The sequence below is a fragment of the Amia ocellicauda genome, chromosome 13 (assembly GCF_036373705.1).
Source record: "Amia ocellicauda isolate fAmiCal2 chromosome 13, fAmiCal2.hap1, whole genome shotgun sequence".
NCBI classification, from domain to species: Eukaryota; Metazoa; Chordata; class Actinopteri; order Amiiformes; family Amiidae; genus Amia; species Amia ocellicauda.
The window spans coordinates 6,025,683-6,044,687 of NC_089862.1; the positions used below are offsets into that span (position 1 = coordinate 6,025,683).

General features: G+C 38.5%; 1 protein-coding gene across 1 annotated transcript; it reads right to left on the reverse strand.

The window, feature by feature from the left end:
* Positions 1-588: 588 nt before the first annotated feature.
* Positions 589-18,279, reverse strand: smox (spermine oxidase). Its single transcript, XM_066719777.1, has 7 exons — positions 18,140-18,279; positions 11,989-12,223; positions 9,916-10,142; positions 7,867-8,040; positions 3,777-4,479; positions 1,681-1,841; positions 589-1,057 (listed from the first exon to the last, which is right to left on the reverse strand). Exons 2-7 carry the CDS (start codon positions 12,194-12,196, stop codon positions 905-907), a joined length of 1,626 nt encoding a protein of 541 aa, XP_066575874.1. The 5' UTR covers positions 12,197-12,223; positions 18,140-18,279; the 3' UTR covers positions 589-904.
* Positions 18,280-19,005: the final 726 nt, after the last annotated feature.

The following is a 19,005-nucleotide window of genomic DNA, read 5'->3' on the forward strand; positions in this document are numbered from 1 at the left end:
TACTTTGTGCAGATTGTACTGGACTATGAAAGTTAGTATTTAGCTTGCGAACACCTGAAAAGCACACAGCTAACACATGTTCCCATGCATTACCCTATTCATACAAAATCAACACAGGCGAGTGGGATGATTCAATCGGTGCGAATGTTGGAATGCACTCCGATCAAAACAACCGCTGCAGATTGCACTGTGCATTCATCTCCTCTGTTGCTGGAAAGGAGAATATAATAACTCAGTCTTGACACAGCAACACATGTGAACCACTGAATGTAATGACTGGTTCCTTTGGGAAAGACAAATGTGGTGCTTTTTTAGTTTTTCCATTGTGTTTCTGCTATCTAGGAAACACTGAAACACTGAAATAACATACATACTGTCTTAAAAGTTGCTTATATGATAAACTTGACATATCTTACTCATAAACTACAGCAACATGTAAAGACACAAAACCAAACCAGATCCCCCTTAAGTACTAGTAGAATGCCAATTCTCAAGAAGTCTTCTGTTGAATACCAGGAGGCAATGAATTTGTGTATTAAGGTGGATCTTATGAACTAACTAAACTAAAAACACGAATGGAGTGTTGCATCCTTAATACAATGTGATTTATTAGTATTCATTGTTCATTTTTTGTAACACAAAATTAAATACAGAAGGCACTTACAAAAAAAATAAAAGAAATATATAGAAATGTTAAAAATGTATTATTTCAACAAAAGTCTCAAGAAAATGTAAAACAAAGATGCAGGAGCACCCTTTTTCTGCCTTACAGTACATCTCAAAATAAATCCTACAGAGCTCTATATTCAAATACAGTCAAAAACAAGATTACTTTTCTTTAGATGCCCTACTAATTAAAAAGATGCATGAACAGATAATTGTATCACTAGTCAGTGGTTCTTCTTTACATTTTAGGCTTTGCCGTTACTACGTTGTACAAGTCCTGGTACATTTCAATGAGGCGAGTTGCCTCCCTCTGACCGGACAGCAAAGCACCATGGGTGGTGGAATAATATTTCCTGTGGGTGGCCTCTCCAGCAAACAACACCTGCAGAGGCTGTACAACAATAAGAGAAAGGAAGATGTGAACATAAGGTATACTATAAGCAACTATACCATAAAAACAAATTGCTAACAGAAAGGTTCTCAGTGTAATTCAATTAATTACACTGAATGTGTCATTGTTGGCACCACAGTTTATAATGAAGACGGAATGGCTAGTGTCCAAGATTAATTCACTATCCCTTCACTTTTGGAAGTGTGTTTTCATAATAATTTTGGCCTCAGATCAATCCATTTACCACATGTGGGCCATATTGCTGAAGTCCTACTGCATGGGAGATATAACCCTTATCCTGCATTCATTAAACCCATCATACAGTACTTGGATGATGATCATAAAACACTTTACACATAGATTTGTCATAGTCTTGTCTCAGCTGAAAGCAGCATCACAGGAAGGATGCAAGCTGAAACATGCAAATCACAGCAGGAAGGGCTGAATGACAAAGAGGAATGTGTGCTTTAAAATACAAGCTGTGAAAAGCCCTGGTGAAATTAAATTAAAATCATAAAACACAGGAAATGTACAGATGTAGTCTTGACATCCTTCATTTGAAAGTGCTGTCTGGAGATGATGGTGTTTGGTTTAAATAACAATGTGACCAAACCTCCACTTACTGGCGCTTTTGTGCTCTCGTTGTAAGGCAGCGGCATGGCTAGCTTCTCGACATCGATCCCGCTGGAGCCGACTCGAGTGTAGGAGTAGGACCCGTAGATGTACGGGTTACTGCCCCAGGAGGAGCGTAGGATCCTCCGAGGTTTTGGAATGTTTTGGTTCCCTACAGGGAGGAACACGGAAAAAAACGCTGAAAGGTATTCTGGGACATTCATCCTCTGCAGGGTGTAAAAATTCTGATTTTATTTGCAGCAGGTTATTCTGAAGGCAGTAGACAGGCTGCAGAGAGCCGTCTTAGCCACTGAAGGTCTTTCCTTCCTGGTCAACTGGCTCTCTGTGCTGAAGATGAAGTGTTATATAATACAGGTGTTGTAACAGCTGGGAGTTCTGAAATAATTGAGAAATAATTGTTTTGAAATCCCAGACCTCTGCAGAACAAGTCCTTCCACTATGAGACCTATCCTTAACCACTTTCTGAACATCATTTTTGAACCACCCACTCCACTTTCACTGAAGCGATCTCCCTCGAATATTTCTAAAGGAGATCTGATGCTTTTTGCTGTTACCATTTACCTCGTTTATGCACAGTCCAAAAAAGCTCCCAGCCAGACGAGGACAGGTATAGCACTGATGTGTCACCGTTTTAAAAATACTTGGTTTGTCGTTTTCCTTCATCTCTTTGTTCTTTGCTCAGGCATTTACCACAAACTGAGAACAATAAGGTTATTTGTCTTAAGTTGAATATAAATGAATCTATCTGACAGTGGAACTATCAAAATTAGAGTGGCTCAGAAGTGATCTAGTTCCACCTCCAGGATACTAATTAACTCCAGTTAGCCTCAAAGTAATACCACCAGCTGAAGGAATATATGTGTAATAAATCAGCCCGAAAGGCAATTATCTTAATGTTTGGCTGTCACAGAGGGGCCTTTTAATTCTGTACTAAGCCTACCTAGGGAAACCGACAGAAGATCTAATAACCTCATTCTCATTTAAATGAAAGATTTGCTCTAAATAACTTTGGACTTACCGGTTTAATCAACTTTTCCTGTCAGTCAATGAATCAGCATTGTGCTTTACTGTAAAGCTCATAAGGAAACTGGCCATTCTGGAGAATGCAGAGTTGCTGTAAAATGTACAGTTGTGCATCATCCGCCCACAGGCAATCTCATTAACTAACAAAAACTGAAATAATTGCCTTTAATGGTGTACTATTATTGTGGCAGCTATTCAACTTTTCTTTAAGGATACTGATGTCTGAGGGACCAAAACTAAATCATGTGATAAAATTATTTCAGGAAACGTAACTGGAAAAAGTGAAGTAAAATGCCACCATCAAAAACCCCTTCTTATGCACCAAAATGATTAACAATACAGCAAGAACAAAAATACAAAAATTGTTTTAATGGGTATTATCAGCTATAAATATAAAACAAAGTGTGTCATTACTTTAAATAGAATAACTACATGTTCCTATAATATTCATAATACTAATAGTCAAATTCACAATGCAGGAGCTAAAGCCAATTTTGTGTTACGCATCTAGCCCTGAAGGCCTACTTTTAAATCCATTTTCATACTTTGAAGAATTACCCTCAAGGCAGAAGGCAGTTACTAGATTAAATAATCTCAGTACACTTAACCCTAATTCAACTTAGCGTCCTTCCCCGTCACAGTTTAACTAACAGAATTTTTTAAGAATGACATTTGGGAAACCTTTCATGTGTCCAAACCTCTGCTGTTGGTAAAGAGCTAAAGAAAAAGCTAATTAACCTTTTATCTACTGAGTGTGTCCTCAAAGCTACACCTCATTAAGCAGAGTGAGCCCAATGGTGGTCTTTCATGGTATTTGCAGCACAACAATGTTGCTTTTTGCTGCCATTATTGGAAACAGCCACGCTTAGGACATCTCCCTCAAGATCATAGTAACCTTTCAGCCTTAATCAGAAAGCAGCAGGTCAACAAGGGTATGAGCATTCTCCCTCTCCTGCCAGTACTCAAGCTCTGAGATTCATCACATGGAAAAACAACATCCTTGACCATACTTCCGGTTTCCCAGTTGAAGCTCCCGGAAAGGTATCCTGGTAGGCACACTAACCTGTAAATTTACGCAGGAGCTCAGTACAGGTCTCGGCCACGGTCTCGTCATCGTACTTCTCCATCACCAGGGCCTCGTCTCCACAAATCCAGCCGCTGAGCATGTATCCGTAGCGCTCAGGTGGGTACAGCACGTCGAAGCTACAGATCTTCTTGTACCAGAGCTCCTCTGGGTAGGTGAGGTTCTCCAGCTGGGCCTCATCCTCCCACACGAACTGGATGCTGTTGCACTCGGGGCTCCAGAAGGGCTCGTCGAACTCCAGGAAGATCTTGTCGGTGGTGCTGATGCCCAGCTTTTCAATGGACATCACCTTGTCTGCGGGGAGCGGTGGCGAGAACAGGCTCTCGTGGTTTTTCTTGAGGACCCCCAGGGAGACGGTGACAATGACGTGGTCCGCTGGGATGAACTCGCAGTCCTCGCACTCCACGTACACCTGGTGCCCCCGGATGGAGGACTCGCGGTGGTCACTGTTGTGGTCCTCGGTGTCCGTGATCTCCTGGCGCACCGAGTGGTTCCAGTGCATGCAGCAGATGGGCTTGTTGAGCTGCACCACACACTCTGGGATGCCCAGCGCCAGCAGCTGCACAATCTTGATGAAGCCGCTGGGGATGACGTGGTGGGCGCCCGGGATCTCGGTCCACTCCCCGAACTCACTCAATGACACCTCGTCCATGCTGGGGGAGCTGCTCTCACAACTTTCCACCTGCATAGTGGGAAGAAATCAGATGTGCCTAATAGGACAGCAGCAGACGGTGGGTTCCAACATTTATCAGCGTTTGGAGGTAAGAACAGTGAGTTTCCTTCTGCAGCATCACTAGTCGTGTCAGAGGCCTACTCCAACTTCTGTTGTGTGATAGCACAAAGTCAGTTCTACCTGTCTTCTACACATTCTACGCATTTTTATTTGTATGTAGAATGTAGATCCACCCATTATTTATTCTTAATAAACCACCCAATTTGGAATCAGCAAGTGTTATTACTAGTAGCCACAATCCTTTGTTCCTGCACAGGAGAGACAAAAAAGACCAGAGCACAAAGAGCAGAGCTAGGTCACTGGCACTGAACTCCTTTAACTCTTCCAGTGTTGGCAAACTGTACTCACACTCAGGCTTTTCAAAATATGCAAGTAATAAGAAAAACATTATTATAAAAAATACAACAAAACACCCACACCTACACAAACTTAAAAATGTATAGATAAGATCCGGTAACTGGAGCCGAAACATTTCAATGCTATATGTAGACTTGCTTTGATTTAAAAAAAAAAAAAAAAGCAGTTGTGAAACTCAAAGATGTGCACATCTGATTTCACAATTACTAGTTTCTGCCAAGTCAACACCCAGAAAATGTAGTCTTAATTAAGCTAAAAACAGAGTGAGCAAGGCAGGGGTCCAATTACAGGCACTATTATAGTATTTCTAACACAAAAAGGCATACATACTATGTTTAAAGTTGGTAAATTCCAAAGCACAAAGACAGGCACTTTATATTCCCTTGCAATTAATATAATTACTTCAGTGGTAAAAGATAAAAATGGGGAATTTCAGTTAGAATTACTCATGGCTGAAAGATCTTCACGGTTTCATATTTTCTAAAGTGTTCACATTTTGATTTAATACAGCTGATCAATATTACAATTTACTATAGAATATATTTATTCCATGAACACAATAGTAAATATAAGTTTCACAGTTTATTTAGATACAATTACAATTCTGATTTGTAAAGATTCAGCACGGTACGCCGTAAACAAATATTCATATATATATATATATATATATATATATATATATATATATATATATATATATATATTAATTTTAAGGTTAACAATACATTGATATGATATATGAGAAACAGTTCGATTGCATTTACAAGCTTGTTTATCATAAAGAAACCAGGCAGCACCCTTCTTAGCATAAAATAGTTTACCTATATTTTGTTTTCTCAAGTAGAAGAAAACTGTTAAATCTGGTTGGGTGACAAGACACCAGAGAAGCAATGGGTGCAGGCTGAAGTCTGAGTAGGTAACTTTAGAGGAGGTGGAAGAAGATGCTCAGATGTGCTGCAGTCCTGATGTCCCTAGTTCCACCAGGCAAAGGAAGAGAATGAGCAGTTAAACAGGACAGAGGTCAGTGAGGGGAAGGTACAACTATTATAAGATGATCATAGAGGACAGGAGGAGCTACAGAGACAGTCAAAGGATTTAGATGACAAAAGCAGTAGGCAAAAACAATCTTAAACTGTGATGTGACAGAGATAGGTAGGCAGTGACAAGCATGAAGTGGAGGGGTTGCATGGGAGGAAAATGGCAGAGAAGATACTGAGTTTCACTGAGCTAGAGAGGGGGTTACTGACACATGGAGGCCAGCCAGGAAAGAGCAGCAATAGTCCAATCTAGCAAGAAATAGGGCCTGGATCAGGAACCCGAGAGAGCTGGTTCTTTAAAAAAACAAACAAACCTGTAAACAATTAGAGAGCAATAGTAGGAGTGTGTCATGGAAGAGGTATCCTGAGACAGAGAGAGACAGAGATATTCAGGGTAACACCAAGGTTCTTGACACAGACGGACGGAGAAAGAAACAAATTAGGAGAGTGACAGAAAGTAAAAGGATTTTAGGGCAGGGTGTGATAATTATGAGGCCATGCACTGATGTCATAGAAATTAAGGCAAAGAGGATAGACTCATGTTTTTCATTTGTATCACCATTTACTACTCGATTTACAAGAATGCTGTAAATAAACATAGTTTCCAGTTTTTTGCAACATTTTATTATGGCCATTGTTCATTATCATGGCTGTACATTCTGTCATTCCTAACTACCATCTGTTGTTGTCCATTAATCATCTCCTTGGACTCCTCAGAACATGTCTATGCTATTGCACACTTTTCTCATTCTAGGATTAGTGTCAGAGGATTGCAGAAGCCAATGCATCATTTTCAAAAGATGTTTTTCTTCTCTCTGATGTAAATAATCCAGGTTGAATCTGGGGATTGTTTTTTTGTTTTTTTGGGGGGGGGGGCATTATCTTCCTGAAATCCACTACAGGCTATATCACTGAAAATTCCCATGTTTTTGGAATCAGGACCATAAGCGTCTGATGACCATCTGTGAGACATTCAGCTGTGCAGCGGTCTACCCTAGGGTCCTTCTGCATTCTGCAGCTTTTCAATGGCACAGTCGTCACAGCAAAAGTATGTGAACATTTATGTTTCTTATCCATTCAAGTGTGTACTTTTGACCTGAGTCCTTCCACTTGAAGGAAACTGTATTGGAACTATAATGATATATACCAATATTTTCCTCCCATATGTCTATTCCCAGTACTATTCATGGTTCATTCTGAAACTCAATGCAAATATCCCCTGAAATGTGTTGGAAGTATGTATCCCCAGGTTTTCTATAGTTTTTCTGTAATCTACCATAAACTAAGGTGTACACAATGTGACAAACTTCTCAGTTAAACTAATTGTTAAGTTATGTTAAAATGTGTTAAAATGGTAAGGCTGATTGAAAACACAAAACCCACAGAAAGTGGTCAGTCTTCCCTTCCAAATGCTTGGTCAAACTCCCACAACTTCTGGAAACATCATCATGAATCATGTAACCAGGACAATTCAATCTCTGCTCAGTTTAGCCTAACACCTATGACCAAGAAGAGGCCATCATACTGCTGTGGTTCAGGAGATGCAAACAGCAATCCAAAACAATAAATATAATAAATTATATTGGGTTTTGGAGAAAGGACCTTATGGATGAGGCAGTTCAATAGGACCACTCATGTAAAGACAACCCAGGAGCACCTAGCAAGGGCAGAAATGGGGGAGGCACATGGAAGCAAAGTAAACAATGGTGTAAAAGCTGGGATAACTTCTTGCATTTATACTTGGGCACAGGCTTAGCTAAGCTTCTAAAGTTGGGGGTTAATTTCCTCCATATACACATGGCTCATTGGGTAAAAACCTTCTATCCTCAATCCAAAGACTATTTGTACTGCATTTCTGTGCTCTTGTTCTCAAAAGCAGAATTTGAAGCTCACTCTGGCAGCCCCTTTCAGGACTCTGAGTGGAGGAGCAGGTTTTGCTCACCTTTAAGTACTGCTGCAGCATGGACAGCTTGAGTTTCTTTGTGACCTCCGAGTCATCCGGATCAACCATGATTCGCTTGCGCACCACATCACGTGTGAATATTCCAACGCTGTTCTGGCTCTCAGCACCAACTGGTTTCCCGCTCTGGAAGAACTCCTGAGTCAGCTCGTAGACCTGCAGGGCAGAAACACAATTGTGTCAGAATCAAGCTTTCAGCAATACCAAAGAAAAAAAAATTCTCATGATTAAAATATCATGATTTTTAATAGTACTAAATCATGCCAAAGCAGCATATTGCTAAAGTAGTAAAATAAAATATTTAAATTAAATTAAATCTGCTGAGCAAAGTGGGAAACATCATATTTGTAAACATTGTTACAGAAACCAGAAAATGGCAGAACTGATCATATTACAATTCAAATCAAATTTAACATTTTTTTTCCCCACACTAAATTCCATGGGTTTGAGCAGCTGAACTATATATTTGAAAGTATGCAGCATTGTATAAAATCTTATAAAAGAAAGTGTAAAAATTACAAAATTAAAATTCTGTAATCCTGTATAATTTCTCGTCTGAAAAATGACATTAACAAAAGACAGAAAGGGTGCCAAATCTATAATAAATTGTACATTGATCTTCTTTGAAAAAAAACAGTACTATTATTTAAATAATCGATTACATTATACTCCAGGTCTCTACAGTTAATTTAATAATACACCTCATTCATGCTAGGGGAGGCTGGGTTCGCAATCCAGCTATCATTACATTCTCATGATGAATAGTTTTTCAAACGTGTATTCAGAGGCTCCGCATGAACGGCTAATTTCATTGACTCCACTATGAAGGACGTTTAGAGGTGCTACACCAATGTACTGCAATACTGACTGGTGATGTTTCTTATTGCGAGTTAATCAATAATCAAAAGAAAATGTGAAAAATACAATTGTGTGTGTTTTTTCTGACCAATGAAGCATTCCTTATGAAGGTACAGGCATAGTCTGTTTAACAATAAAGAAATGAGATAAGACACTGTATAGTATCTCTTTAAAACCAACCTAATTGCATTTCCACAGCACATAACCGAATCATATAAAGCATCATTGGATATCTGACACAGAACCCCGCCAAACAGGGCGTTGTTAATACACCACCTTCCAGGGTATGTACAAACATTCATGCTATATTATTATTATGATTATCCAGGGCAACTGACAATTGTTACAATATATCACAGAATTTTTTACATACAATAACTCTTTTATGCAACTGGGTTTTTACTGGAGCACTGTAGATAAAGTGCCTTGCTCAAGCAGTAGTAAAACAGCAGTACCCCACCTGGGATTGAGCCCATAACCCTCCGCTCAGGAATCCAGAGCCCTAATCTGTACCCCATACTACTGCCAAAATAAAAGTAAATGTGCTAAACACAGCATCCCTTTGCAAGAGAAATACTGTACATTTTCTTTTTAACTAGCATATGATTGTTTTTCTTTTGCGGATGGTCCTTATGAAAGGCAATATAATGGTTCAAAGAATTACCTACTTGCTTATGTCAACCTTCAAGTGCAAACTGGCAAAGACCCTTTGTTAAGAACTGAAATACAGTAATTCCCAGGGCTACCCTTTTTGTGATCCAGCTAAACATGAACACATAATTAAATCTATATCTGTAACCAGGAAATTGGAGAATCAACAGGTGCTGAAAAGGGAAGCAACAGAACTCTTTTAATATCTGAGACTTCTTGTCTAACAAGATTAAAAATGACAGGATTTAATCTGTTGTAGAATATTATGTTGATGGGTCTTCAGAGGGATTTGAATCACCTATAATGGTATTATATCAAATATGACCTATTGTAATACTTCCAATTCTGAAAATAGAACAAAGAAGGATTTACAAATAAATGTCTTAACATTGTTCCACTTTGATAATTTGTTATTACGCTGCAGAGTTTTCCAGCTTCTTATAAAATAAAAGTTAAAAGCAATGCCATTTCAGCGATGACAGGCCTGTCAGTCTGACTACAAGTCATACATTGCACATTTACCTCGTTGTATAAATCGCTGAATTCCTCAACGAGGTCTTTGGGGATCCTCTTGCCATTGTTGGTTTGGTAGTGGGCAACACCGTTCTTGGTGTAAAGGCTGATGCGGCCCACGCTTCGCTCCCCATCAGTGGTTTGCTCAAGGAGGCCATTGTCTTCTGCCAGATGAAAGACTGGATTGCCATTGGCACCGTGAATCCAGGTAGCTCCAAGTTCCAAGGTTGCTTGTCCTGCAAGATTTGTCAAATCAAAAAGCAAAGAAACATGAATACCAACTTCCTGCACACTGTGGCTGGAACAAAACTGTTTGTTCTTATGTTTACCAAAGTTTCGACACAATTTTAGAAAGCACACCATGAGAACACAGTGGGACAGACAAATGAAAGCATTATTGAAGATTGCTCAGTTGGATATTACACATGAATTCTTATAAACCCATATCTTGTGTCTTTCCTGCTTTGCCACATGCTTGGCCTTAAAAAAATGTGGATATGTTGAATTAACTCGTCCTACAACTCAGGTGTGTTTCCATTGACAGCAGCTTGGTTACAGTTTCAAAGCCATAAATAAATATGCTCCACTTGTCAAGTACTTGTACACTATTTTACAATGATCTGCCAATTATTTACATTTATAACCAATTTAAACAAAGCTATAATAACAACAAAAGAGGAAAAGATTATATGGAACTTAAAGAAAATATAGCCCTAACCCAATCACACTGTCCTAGGCCTGCAGAAATCGAGCAGTATTGCACAGTTTAGTACATTCTCCTGAACCAGAACTGCATAGTGATTGCATCTCTTAGAAACCACACGTACAATTTACTTTGAAGAGATGAAATGCAAAAATAATGCTCCTTATTTCCTGAAAGTCAGTCCAGCGTAATCACAGTCATTTTGTATCTACACTATATTTTGAACAGTATTCATTATGGTGAGTTTGAACGTGCTTTTTTAAGCATTTAGTCAAATAATTTCCTAGTCCTTTATCCTAAAGTATAACTGAAACTCAACAGCCAGAATAATATGCCAGTTTTTGTTTTTTCTTAGTTTTGACTGTGACTCGTTAGATATTCCCCACTTAGTGTAAATGCCTTCACAAGTTCTTGTAAAATATTATTTAAAATTATGAACAGCGGTATGAAAGCCCGCTTCCCTCTCTCAAAAAAAAAGTACAAGATTTGGTTTTATTTTTCTCTTTCTGGGTCCACACAGTATCCCATTATTTAGTTTTTTCTCTCATAATCTCGATATCTATCTACTGTGATAGAATTGTAAATCTACATCTGTTAATTAACTAATTAGCACCATTAAATAGAGGCTCCCAACAGGATCTTTCAAAGAACCTGGATCTAATGAAGTAATACAAAGTGTATTACTGCTTTACCTGTACTGACTAAACAACATAAATGTATTTTATTACAATACTGAACCTGTGTGTGGATCTGCAAGGGACAAACACAACCCTTTCATCTTGGTGGAGAGTTTGTTGTGTACTGTTTATTTTTAATTGAATTTGTTATTATAGTAATCACTTGATTATAAGTGAATGGGTTGTGATTTTATCTAATTTTCTTTGTACTGGTGCAGGTCTGCAGTGGATGTGTCTGTCCCTTCTCTGATCCAGCACACTGATTTTGATGATATTAACTTAAGTGATAAACTCATTAACCCCAATAGTTTTGAGATGAACAGTGCCATGGAGTTGATGCTGCCTAGTGACTTTGTGACGTGACTCTCCAGTATTGTCTCCCTTTGGCCCATTAATTCATTCTGGACCTTCTGATGAACAACAGTGGTGGCATGCATTGCCGACCAGCAAGTAGTACATTGCAATGCTACTTGAGACAGTCTGAAAACAAAATACAGCCAAATAGTGATAGAAGGGGCACACAAGCACTGGGTTGAAATGTAGCAGGTTTACTTCCTTTCACTTGAAGAAGGAAATGCCCCTTTAAGACAATCTTCAGCATCCGGTGTCACCTCAGCCTTTCAAACAATTCCTTCAATGGTTTAAAATAGACTTACTTGAAAATACTGCCCCTCTGTGCCATGTGTTATCAGATATTCTTACCGAGCTGAACGGTTTGCACTCTCCCTCCAATGCGGTCTGATGCCTCTAGGATCGTAACATCCGTAAAGCCGTTTTCCAAGAGGGTTTTAGTAGCTGCGAGGCCAGCCAAGCCAGCACCGATTACTACTATTCGAGGCTGTCGATTTCGGTGTAGGCCACTACTAAGAGGATCATCAGTGCTGTCTGAAGATATTTCACTACTTTGCATGCCGTCAACACTCTTCTTCTAGGGGATCTGAATCAGAGAAAAGAAAAATGAGAAAAAGACAGGGAGGATAAGTGCATTGAACATATCGGTTTTCATTTGAGCAGTACATTTCACATTTTCATATTTTTTTGGGCATGATGATATTTTACTGGTATTAGATGCTCCACAAGGATTGCAAAAGAGTGGAGAGAGCAACTACCCATAACATGACCAAAATGCACTGAAGTCTCTTAGTTGCATTAGGTCTGAAGTTCTGCAGGAACGCTAAGAACATGCAAATGTATAGTCTATGGGAAGTGCCTTTTTTAATTCTCTCAGAAATATTTGTTTAGTTATGGGGCCAGATTAAATCAAAACTTTGACCCACCCACTAATAGAAAACTACAGAACTGTACTCGGTTGCAGCTTCATTTTTAGTAAGATGCCACTTTCTTCTAATCAGAAATGTATACAGGTTTTTAGTTTGCTATTAGCGGGTGGGTCAAAGTTTTGATTTAATCCGGCCCTTAATCTGGCCCATGGTTTGCTAACCATTGAATATATTTAAATTTTGGCAGGATATTCGAACAATAAAATTCCATGTTCAATCCAGCGCTAATCATATATTGTTCAATAGGGCAAAGCTGAGTCTTGCCTTTCTTTTTCCATGTCATGAATAAAAAGTTCAAAACAAACTATCAACAAGCACAAATTGTGATCATTTCTCAGAGATTTCGGTACGATCACCAAAACTTTAAATGTTCCTGCTGCTGAAAGTTATAGGATTATGACTTCTGTTGTCTGTATGCATTTTGCGGGAATTACAACAATGCATTAAGCAATCACAACATCCATGCACATTTCTCCAGAGAACGAATGGGTGTGACTCTCCTGTCTGTCTCTTGGATGGTCCACATGAATAAGAAAAAAAAAACAATTCACCACCTACAATTTTCCAATTGAAAGCCTGGGTAATTACATTTCTTTAAATTACACAGAACTGAAAGGGTATGTTATGTCTTCCAACATATAAAGTTCTGCCACTCTGGCAGCTGCAAACTAAAAGTGTCAAAGCACATGGCTCAATAAAGCACTTACATACTGCCACCGAAGAGACACAACATGATACAAAAATAAAAATAAAAAAGCAAGAAATTGTATGGATCAAAAGCCTTTTATTATGGATAAAAAGCCTTTAGAAAAACAGCAAGGTTAGTCAAACACTATGAAGCAGAGACTTTTAACACAGTAGACTAAACAACGCCCTATGCATGATCCTTTTCTTATGGAAATAGAAAGCAATCTATCTAAATGTTAGATTTTCAGCAAGGACAAAGTTAGAGCTTAAAGAAAAAACACAAAGGAAATAGCAGATCAAGGACTGTTAAGAGACTAGGATTTTTGGAATTTAAAAAATTTCTAACAAGCAAATCTGCTGCCTGAGATTAAGGGGATTTCTATAATCATGTTTGTAGTGTTTTTACAAAGACCGAGTCTTTCTGTTTAGAATTTATTGGATTTCTTTTTATTTTAGCATACATAGACAATTGCTGTTCTAGATATGATACAGGAAAAGGAATCTTCCTTGGGAATAAACACACTTTACCTGGTGTGAGCAGTAAAGCTGTAACAGCTGGAGAGATTATTTGTATAGTTGCTCATAGATTGATTTGCTCATAGCTGAAGACACCATCTAATCCCTTTTGAGAAACCTTTGAGCACCAACAGCAGCTCAAATAGGTCAATTCCAATTAAATATTTAATTGCAGTTGTGTTTTTAGATGAAAGGCCAAAAGACATGGGAAGACAGTAAGACAATGAGAAAGCAAATAACTAGGCGGACAGAGTGACCTGAAACACACAAGCTTGGCTAAGCACTGATGGGTTTTGCATGAGCAGCTCCTCTATTCTCTATATGTGCCAAACTAACTGCTTGTGTATCTTTGCATGCAGGCCAGAACCAGCTATAACACTGGCCTAAAAACTCTATTTGAACCAAGGTTCTCTCCAAAACCCCATTATCATAATCTTTTAGATGCTTTATTTTTGGAATTATAATGAAAAACAGCTGTATATGTTTGTGCACAATCTGGAAAGTAGAGACCTGTCTGTGTATATTTTTAAATTCAAGCAATCTGGCATCACACCTGTATTCAGTTTTTGTACTTCTGCATTAATTTGACAAGTCCTTTACTCAACAAAATGTATTACATTTATAATAGGGTGTGTTTTCTGACATATTTATTTATCAATAAACCACCAAATAAAAGCATTTATTTTTCAATTCCATGTCTGCAGTGTAAAGCTTGACAGATAAAATACCATACCAAAGCTGGGAAAAATCTAAACAAAAATGCTTATCCGTTATCCTTTAAGAACCAAAACATAAGGCAGAGTAAAAACGCATAATTTTGAAGCCTACTGCTGCAACTCAGCTTTAAGAAGTGATCCTATAATCCTCCTCCTTTCAAAATGGAAACATTGGTGACTGTCTACAACACACACACACACACACACACACACACACACACACACACACACACACACACAATTAACAAGATTCAGAAGATTCAAAAGTATATTACAGTAGGCAAAATTCACCACTTATTTTTAACAAAACATCCCATCATCAGATGTTTAGAGCTTTTCATACCTCATGAATAAGTAGGAATAGGAAATGAACTCCACCTCTGCCTCACTTCCACTCACCTTTGTACAGCATATATATATATACACACATACACACACACATACAACACATCTTTATCACCATACTGTAAATAACAGATTCCAGAATTGAATCCAAATAAACTGTGGTTCACATTATCATCTATAATCATACACTGATCCGTGAAAACCAACAGACTATATAATTCACTCTCTCTAAATATAACACAGCTAAATATAATATGGCTAAATATATTTTAGCCACTGATACAAATGTCATAGTTTTCATTTTGAATTAGAAACTTGTGTTCTATTTTTTCCTCATGTTCTAATTTTAGTAACATATTCTTAACAGAGTAGGAGCATAACCAATTTTCAAGGGAATCAAGTAATTATATCGTAAATAACCAATAATTGGTTTAATCTAGAGATCATTTAAATTACATGAAAATGTATACATTTGGAAAAATACATGGCTGACAATTACTGCTCACTACTATCGCATGTATCAAGAAAAATCGATCAACTCATTTGGGTTAAATCAGATTTTCCAGAATGCAAATTATTTCCAGAAATGTCTTCAATTGTTCCTTGTTAAATGTAGGTACAAAGAAAACAAGGAAAACAAACACCCTCATACCTTTTGCTGTAGAAAACATATACACATGAAGTGGTGTATGGAGGTGAGAATAGCTCAGAACTTGGTCTCATACAATGTGGGGTGCACTGAAGCTTTTGCTCCTTTAGGACTCAATGTGAGAAAATATCTTCATAATCTATTAACCAAACAGTTAGTCCACAAAGCTTTAAATATGACAATTTAAGTATCACCTATGTAAGAAAATGCAAAATGTATTCTCAGTAAGGAAAACAGTGTTGTGACCATGTAACTGTGAACCATGGTTGAGAGATGCTTCTCTTATTTGATTTGTTCTGCTGTGTTCTTCCTTTTTCTTTGCTGGAATTTCTGCTGACGTGAGAAGTCTGACCTCTTAAAAGAACCATCACGTCAGTAAAGGTACCTTCTGTTCTCTGACCTCATTATCAAGGCTACACACTGTTAGCTCACTCAGCGCCTCAGAACTGTTTTTCTTTTTTTTCTTTCAATGTAGATTACAGAAAATGACCCATGACCTACAGTAAAATGAACAATTTAAATTAATGACATTTAAATGTAAATGTGTACTAACAAGTACCTTGCAAAGTTATCCTGAGAGAGCTGTTTACTGCCCCAGGGCCACACAGAAAAGTTACTGAACAAACCCTGACAACACTGGTGGGTGACATAACAACTCACTTCCTAATAATTAAAAATACATAAAGTACTAGGTGCCTGCCAAGTCCTATTCCTCTCTAAGCTTCTGTCATCATTACTTCAGATTTACTCTGCATTTAAACCAATCTGAGGCATTTCCCTTTAGAAAGAAGTGTTGAATCCTGGCATATCACTCTGCCACCTGTCTATATACTGTAAACAAGAACATCTTCCCTGTGAAATAAATAATGTCAAAAGGTAAAGCTATTGGCTATTCAAGAATGTAGACATGTCTTTAAATACATAAATAAAGGAAAAGTGTATGTATATGTAAAGTTAAAGTGTATCTAACTAAAGATGCTATTTGGTAATGTACTTGAATCACTCTGTTTATCAATGTTATAGCAACCACTCAACAAGGGACACCAAACAATGGTGGATTAGGAGAATTATTATTTTAAGGCTTCATAATATTTATTGATCAAAAAACAGAGCTGTGCTCTCCAGTTCCAATTCTGTACCCTTATGATGGGCCCTACTGTCACTGCATTGTGAAGCCTACACAAACTCAGCACATAACCTCTGTTTGTAGTTGTTAAATTGCAACACACTTATTTAAATGTACATTTGTAGCCAGAAAATTACCATCAGTCAAATTGCACTGTTACACAATCAATTGTGTATTGCTAAAGAGTTCAGTGATTTCAAAATCTAAACCTTATAAACCTTAAACTAAAGGTCATAAAAAAGATTAGCATTGATTTCCACAGTTCATTCTCCTTTCTAAGGAAACATGTTTCCAGTGAATAATGTGAAAAAAATGTTATAGGCTTTTAATTGCACATATGACGTGTCACTCCGTAAAGAAACCAGAAGCCGAAAATGGAATCAGCCAAGTGCATTAAAATATAAACATTATACAAATTTACAAACTGCCATGTTGCTGAATGATGGCACTGCATCATCTGTCAGGAAACATCTATTTGCAGAACAACAACAAAAGACGCATGCATTAATACACACACATAGTGCACATAGGTATTACTTTAAAAATGTGAATATGCATTATGTAATTGTTTGTTTTTGTATTGAATTCGTGTAATTGCATGTCATTCATATTCATTCAAAAATCGTCTTTAATAGGACTCTTCCACTTCCCATTACTTGCTTACACTTCTTCGGCATCTATTGCACTTGTTGTTCTTTTCCTTTCTGTCAATTGATAGTATCTTCAGCTGACGTCTCTGGCAAAAGCAATTCAAAGTGCATATTGTACTTTTGGGGAAAGATAACTGAACTAGAGGACTTACTATTTTACCTGCAATGCAACCAGCTCCTCGGTCCCACCGGTTATTGATAAACTAATAGTGTCAACTGTAAAAGCAAATTCAGCCAAATTTGCTCTTTATTTGAAGCCGAGGCACACATGCATCACAGGTAAGGAGTGTGGCTATGAAATGTGCAATGCAATTTCCAGATCAGTTGGAGGTGATCAAAGTGATGTGATTGAATCTCGACCACGTTTACAGTGCACGGAGTTACAGCTGTCGGACTTCGCGCTGCCACGTAAAGGGAAAAGACAACACGGTGCAGCGTACAGTATCTCTCTCACATCTTGCACCTCTCCACATTTCACTTCCCTGTGGCCAGCTCTTGCAGGATGTGAATCACAGGGTGGGCTTGTTGACATCTGCAACAGAAGTGCCCTGTGAAGGCTTTGCTCCAATTCCACCATCTATTGCTTGTGACATCTGTGTAACTTAACCCTCATTGTGTCCTCATGCGGGGCAATGCATACGAAAGAAAATCAAATCAAAAACCAGTAGGCGACAATACACCCAACGCGCGAAATGAGATGAATGTTGATCTAGTCTATGTGACAGCCTCAAGTCATCTTCAAATGGTACTTATTTTTTTTTTTTGTATTTTGTTTCCAAATGTTGACATTGTGGCTGTGGTATAATTACGGTGAAACCCCAGCGACAGCTACGGAGTGACAGCTCAACCATCTGGTGAATAAGCGGTATTTAAATGCGGGTTACCTGGCTCCGATCGTCTTGAGCATAAAGCGTCTGAGCGTCTCTGGTCTTTGTGTCGGGCTCTCCTCTCCTCTCCTCTCCGGCTGTGCTTTGTATTTTCTTGTGTCGGAACCAGAAGCAGCCAGTTCCCCGACGTCGCCGCCTGCTGCTGCATAAACATGAGCGCCCGTGACGTCACGGCGCCTCGGCGGCCCGGCCTCCTCGGCCATCCGCACCGTGCCGACGCAAACAAGACGCGGGCAGCCGCTGCTTCCTAACTTTTTCCGCTGAAACAGGGCTGTGTCTTTCTATCTTTCTTTTCCCAGCTGCTATACGTGTCCACATCCCGGAAACCGAGCTATGGAGAAATACAGATAAGTGTTTCGTGTGAGTGTGACACTGCCGTGGAGCAGAGCCAAACACAATGTTTACTGGCAAGGTTAACACGTTGACGTGTGCAGGGTGCTCGATGTGCTTTATTGGTACGGTCTTTGTTGGCATATTTTGAAAACACTGACAATGGCAGTGTAATTGTAGCGCATATTTCCACAGCTTAATTATATTATCTTCTTTTTGCTATAAATGATAAACTGAATAGTCTTGGTTGTATTCACCCCATTTACTATGACACACTTAAATAAGCTGTGGGGCAGTCAGTTGCCTTCAGAAGTCGCATACTTAGTTGAATGGAGTCCATTTGTGTGCAATTAAAGTGTCATGTGATCTCAGATTAATACACCTGTTTCTGGAAGGTACCGGAGTATGTCAGAGAGCAAATTCAAACCACCACACCATGAAGACCAAGGAGCTTTCAAAAGTCCAAGAGAAGGTTCTGGAAAAGCACCAGACAGGGTTGGACTATATATATATATATATATATATATATATAT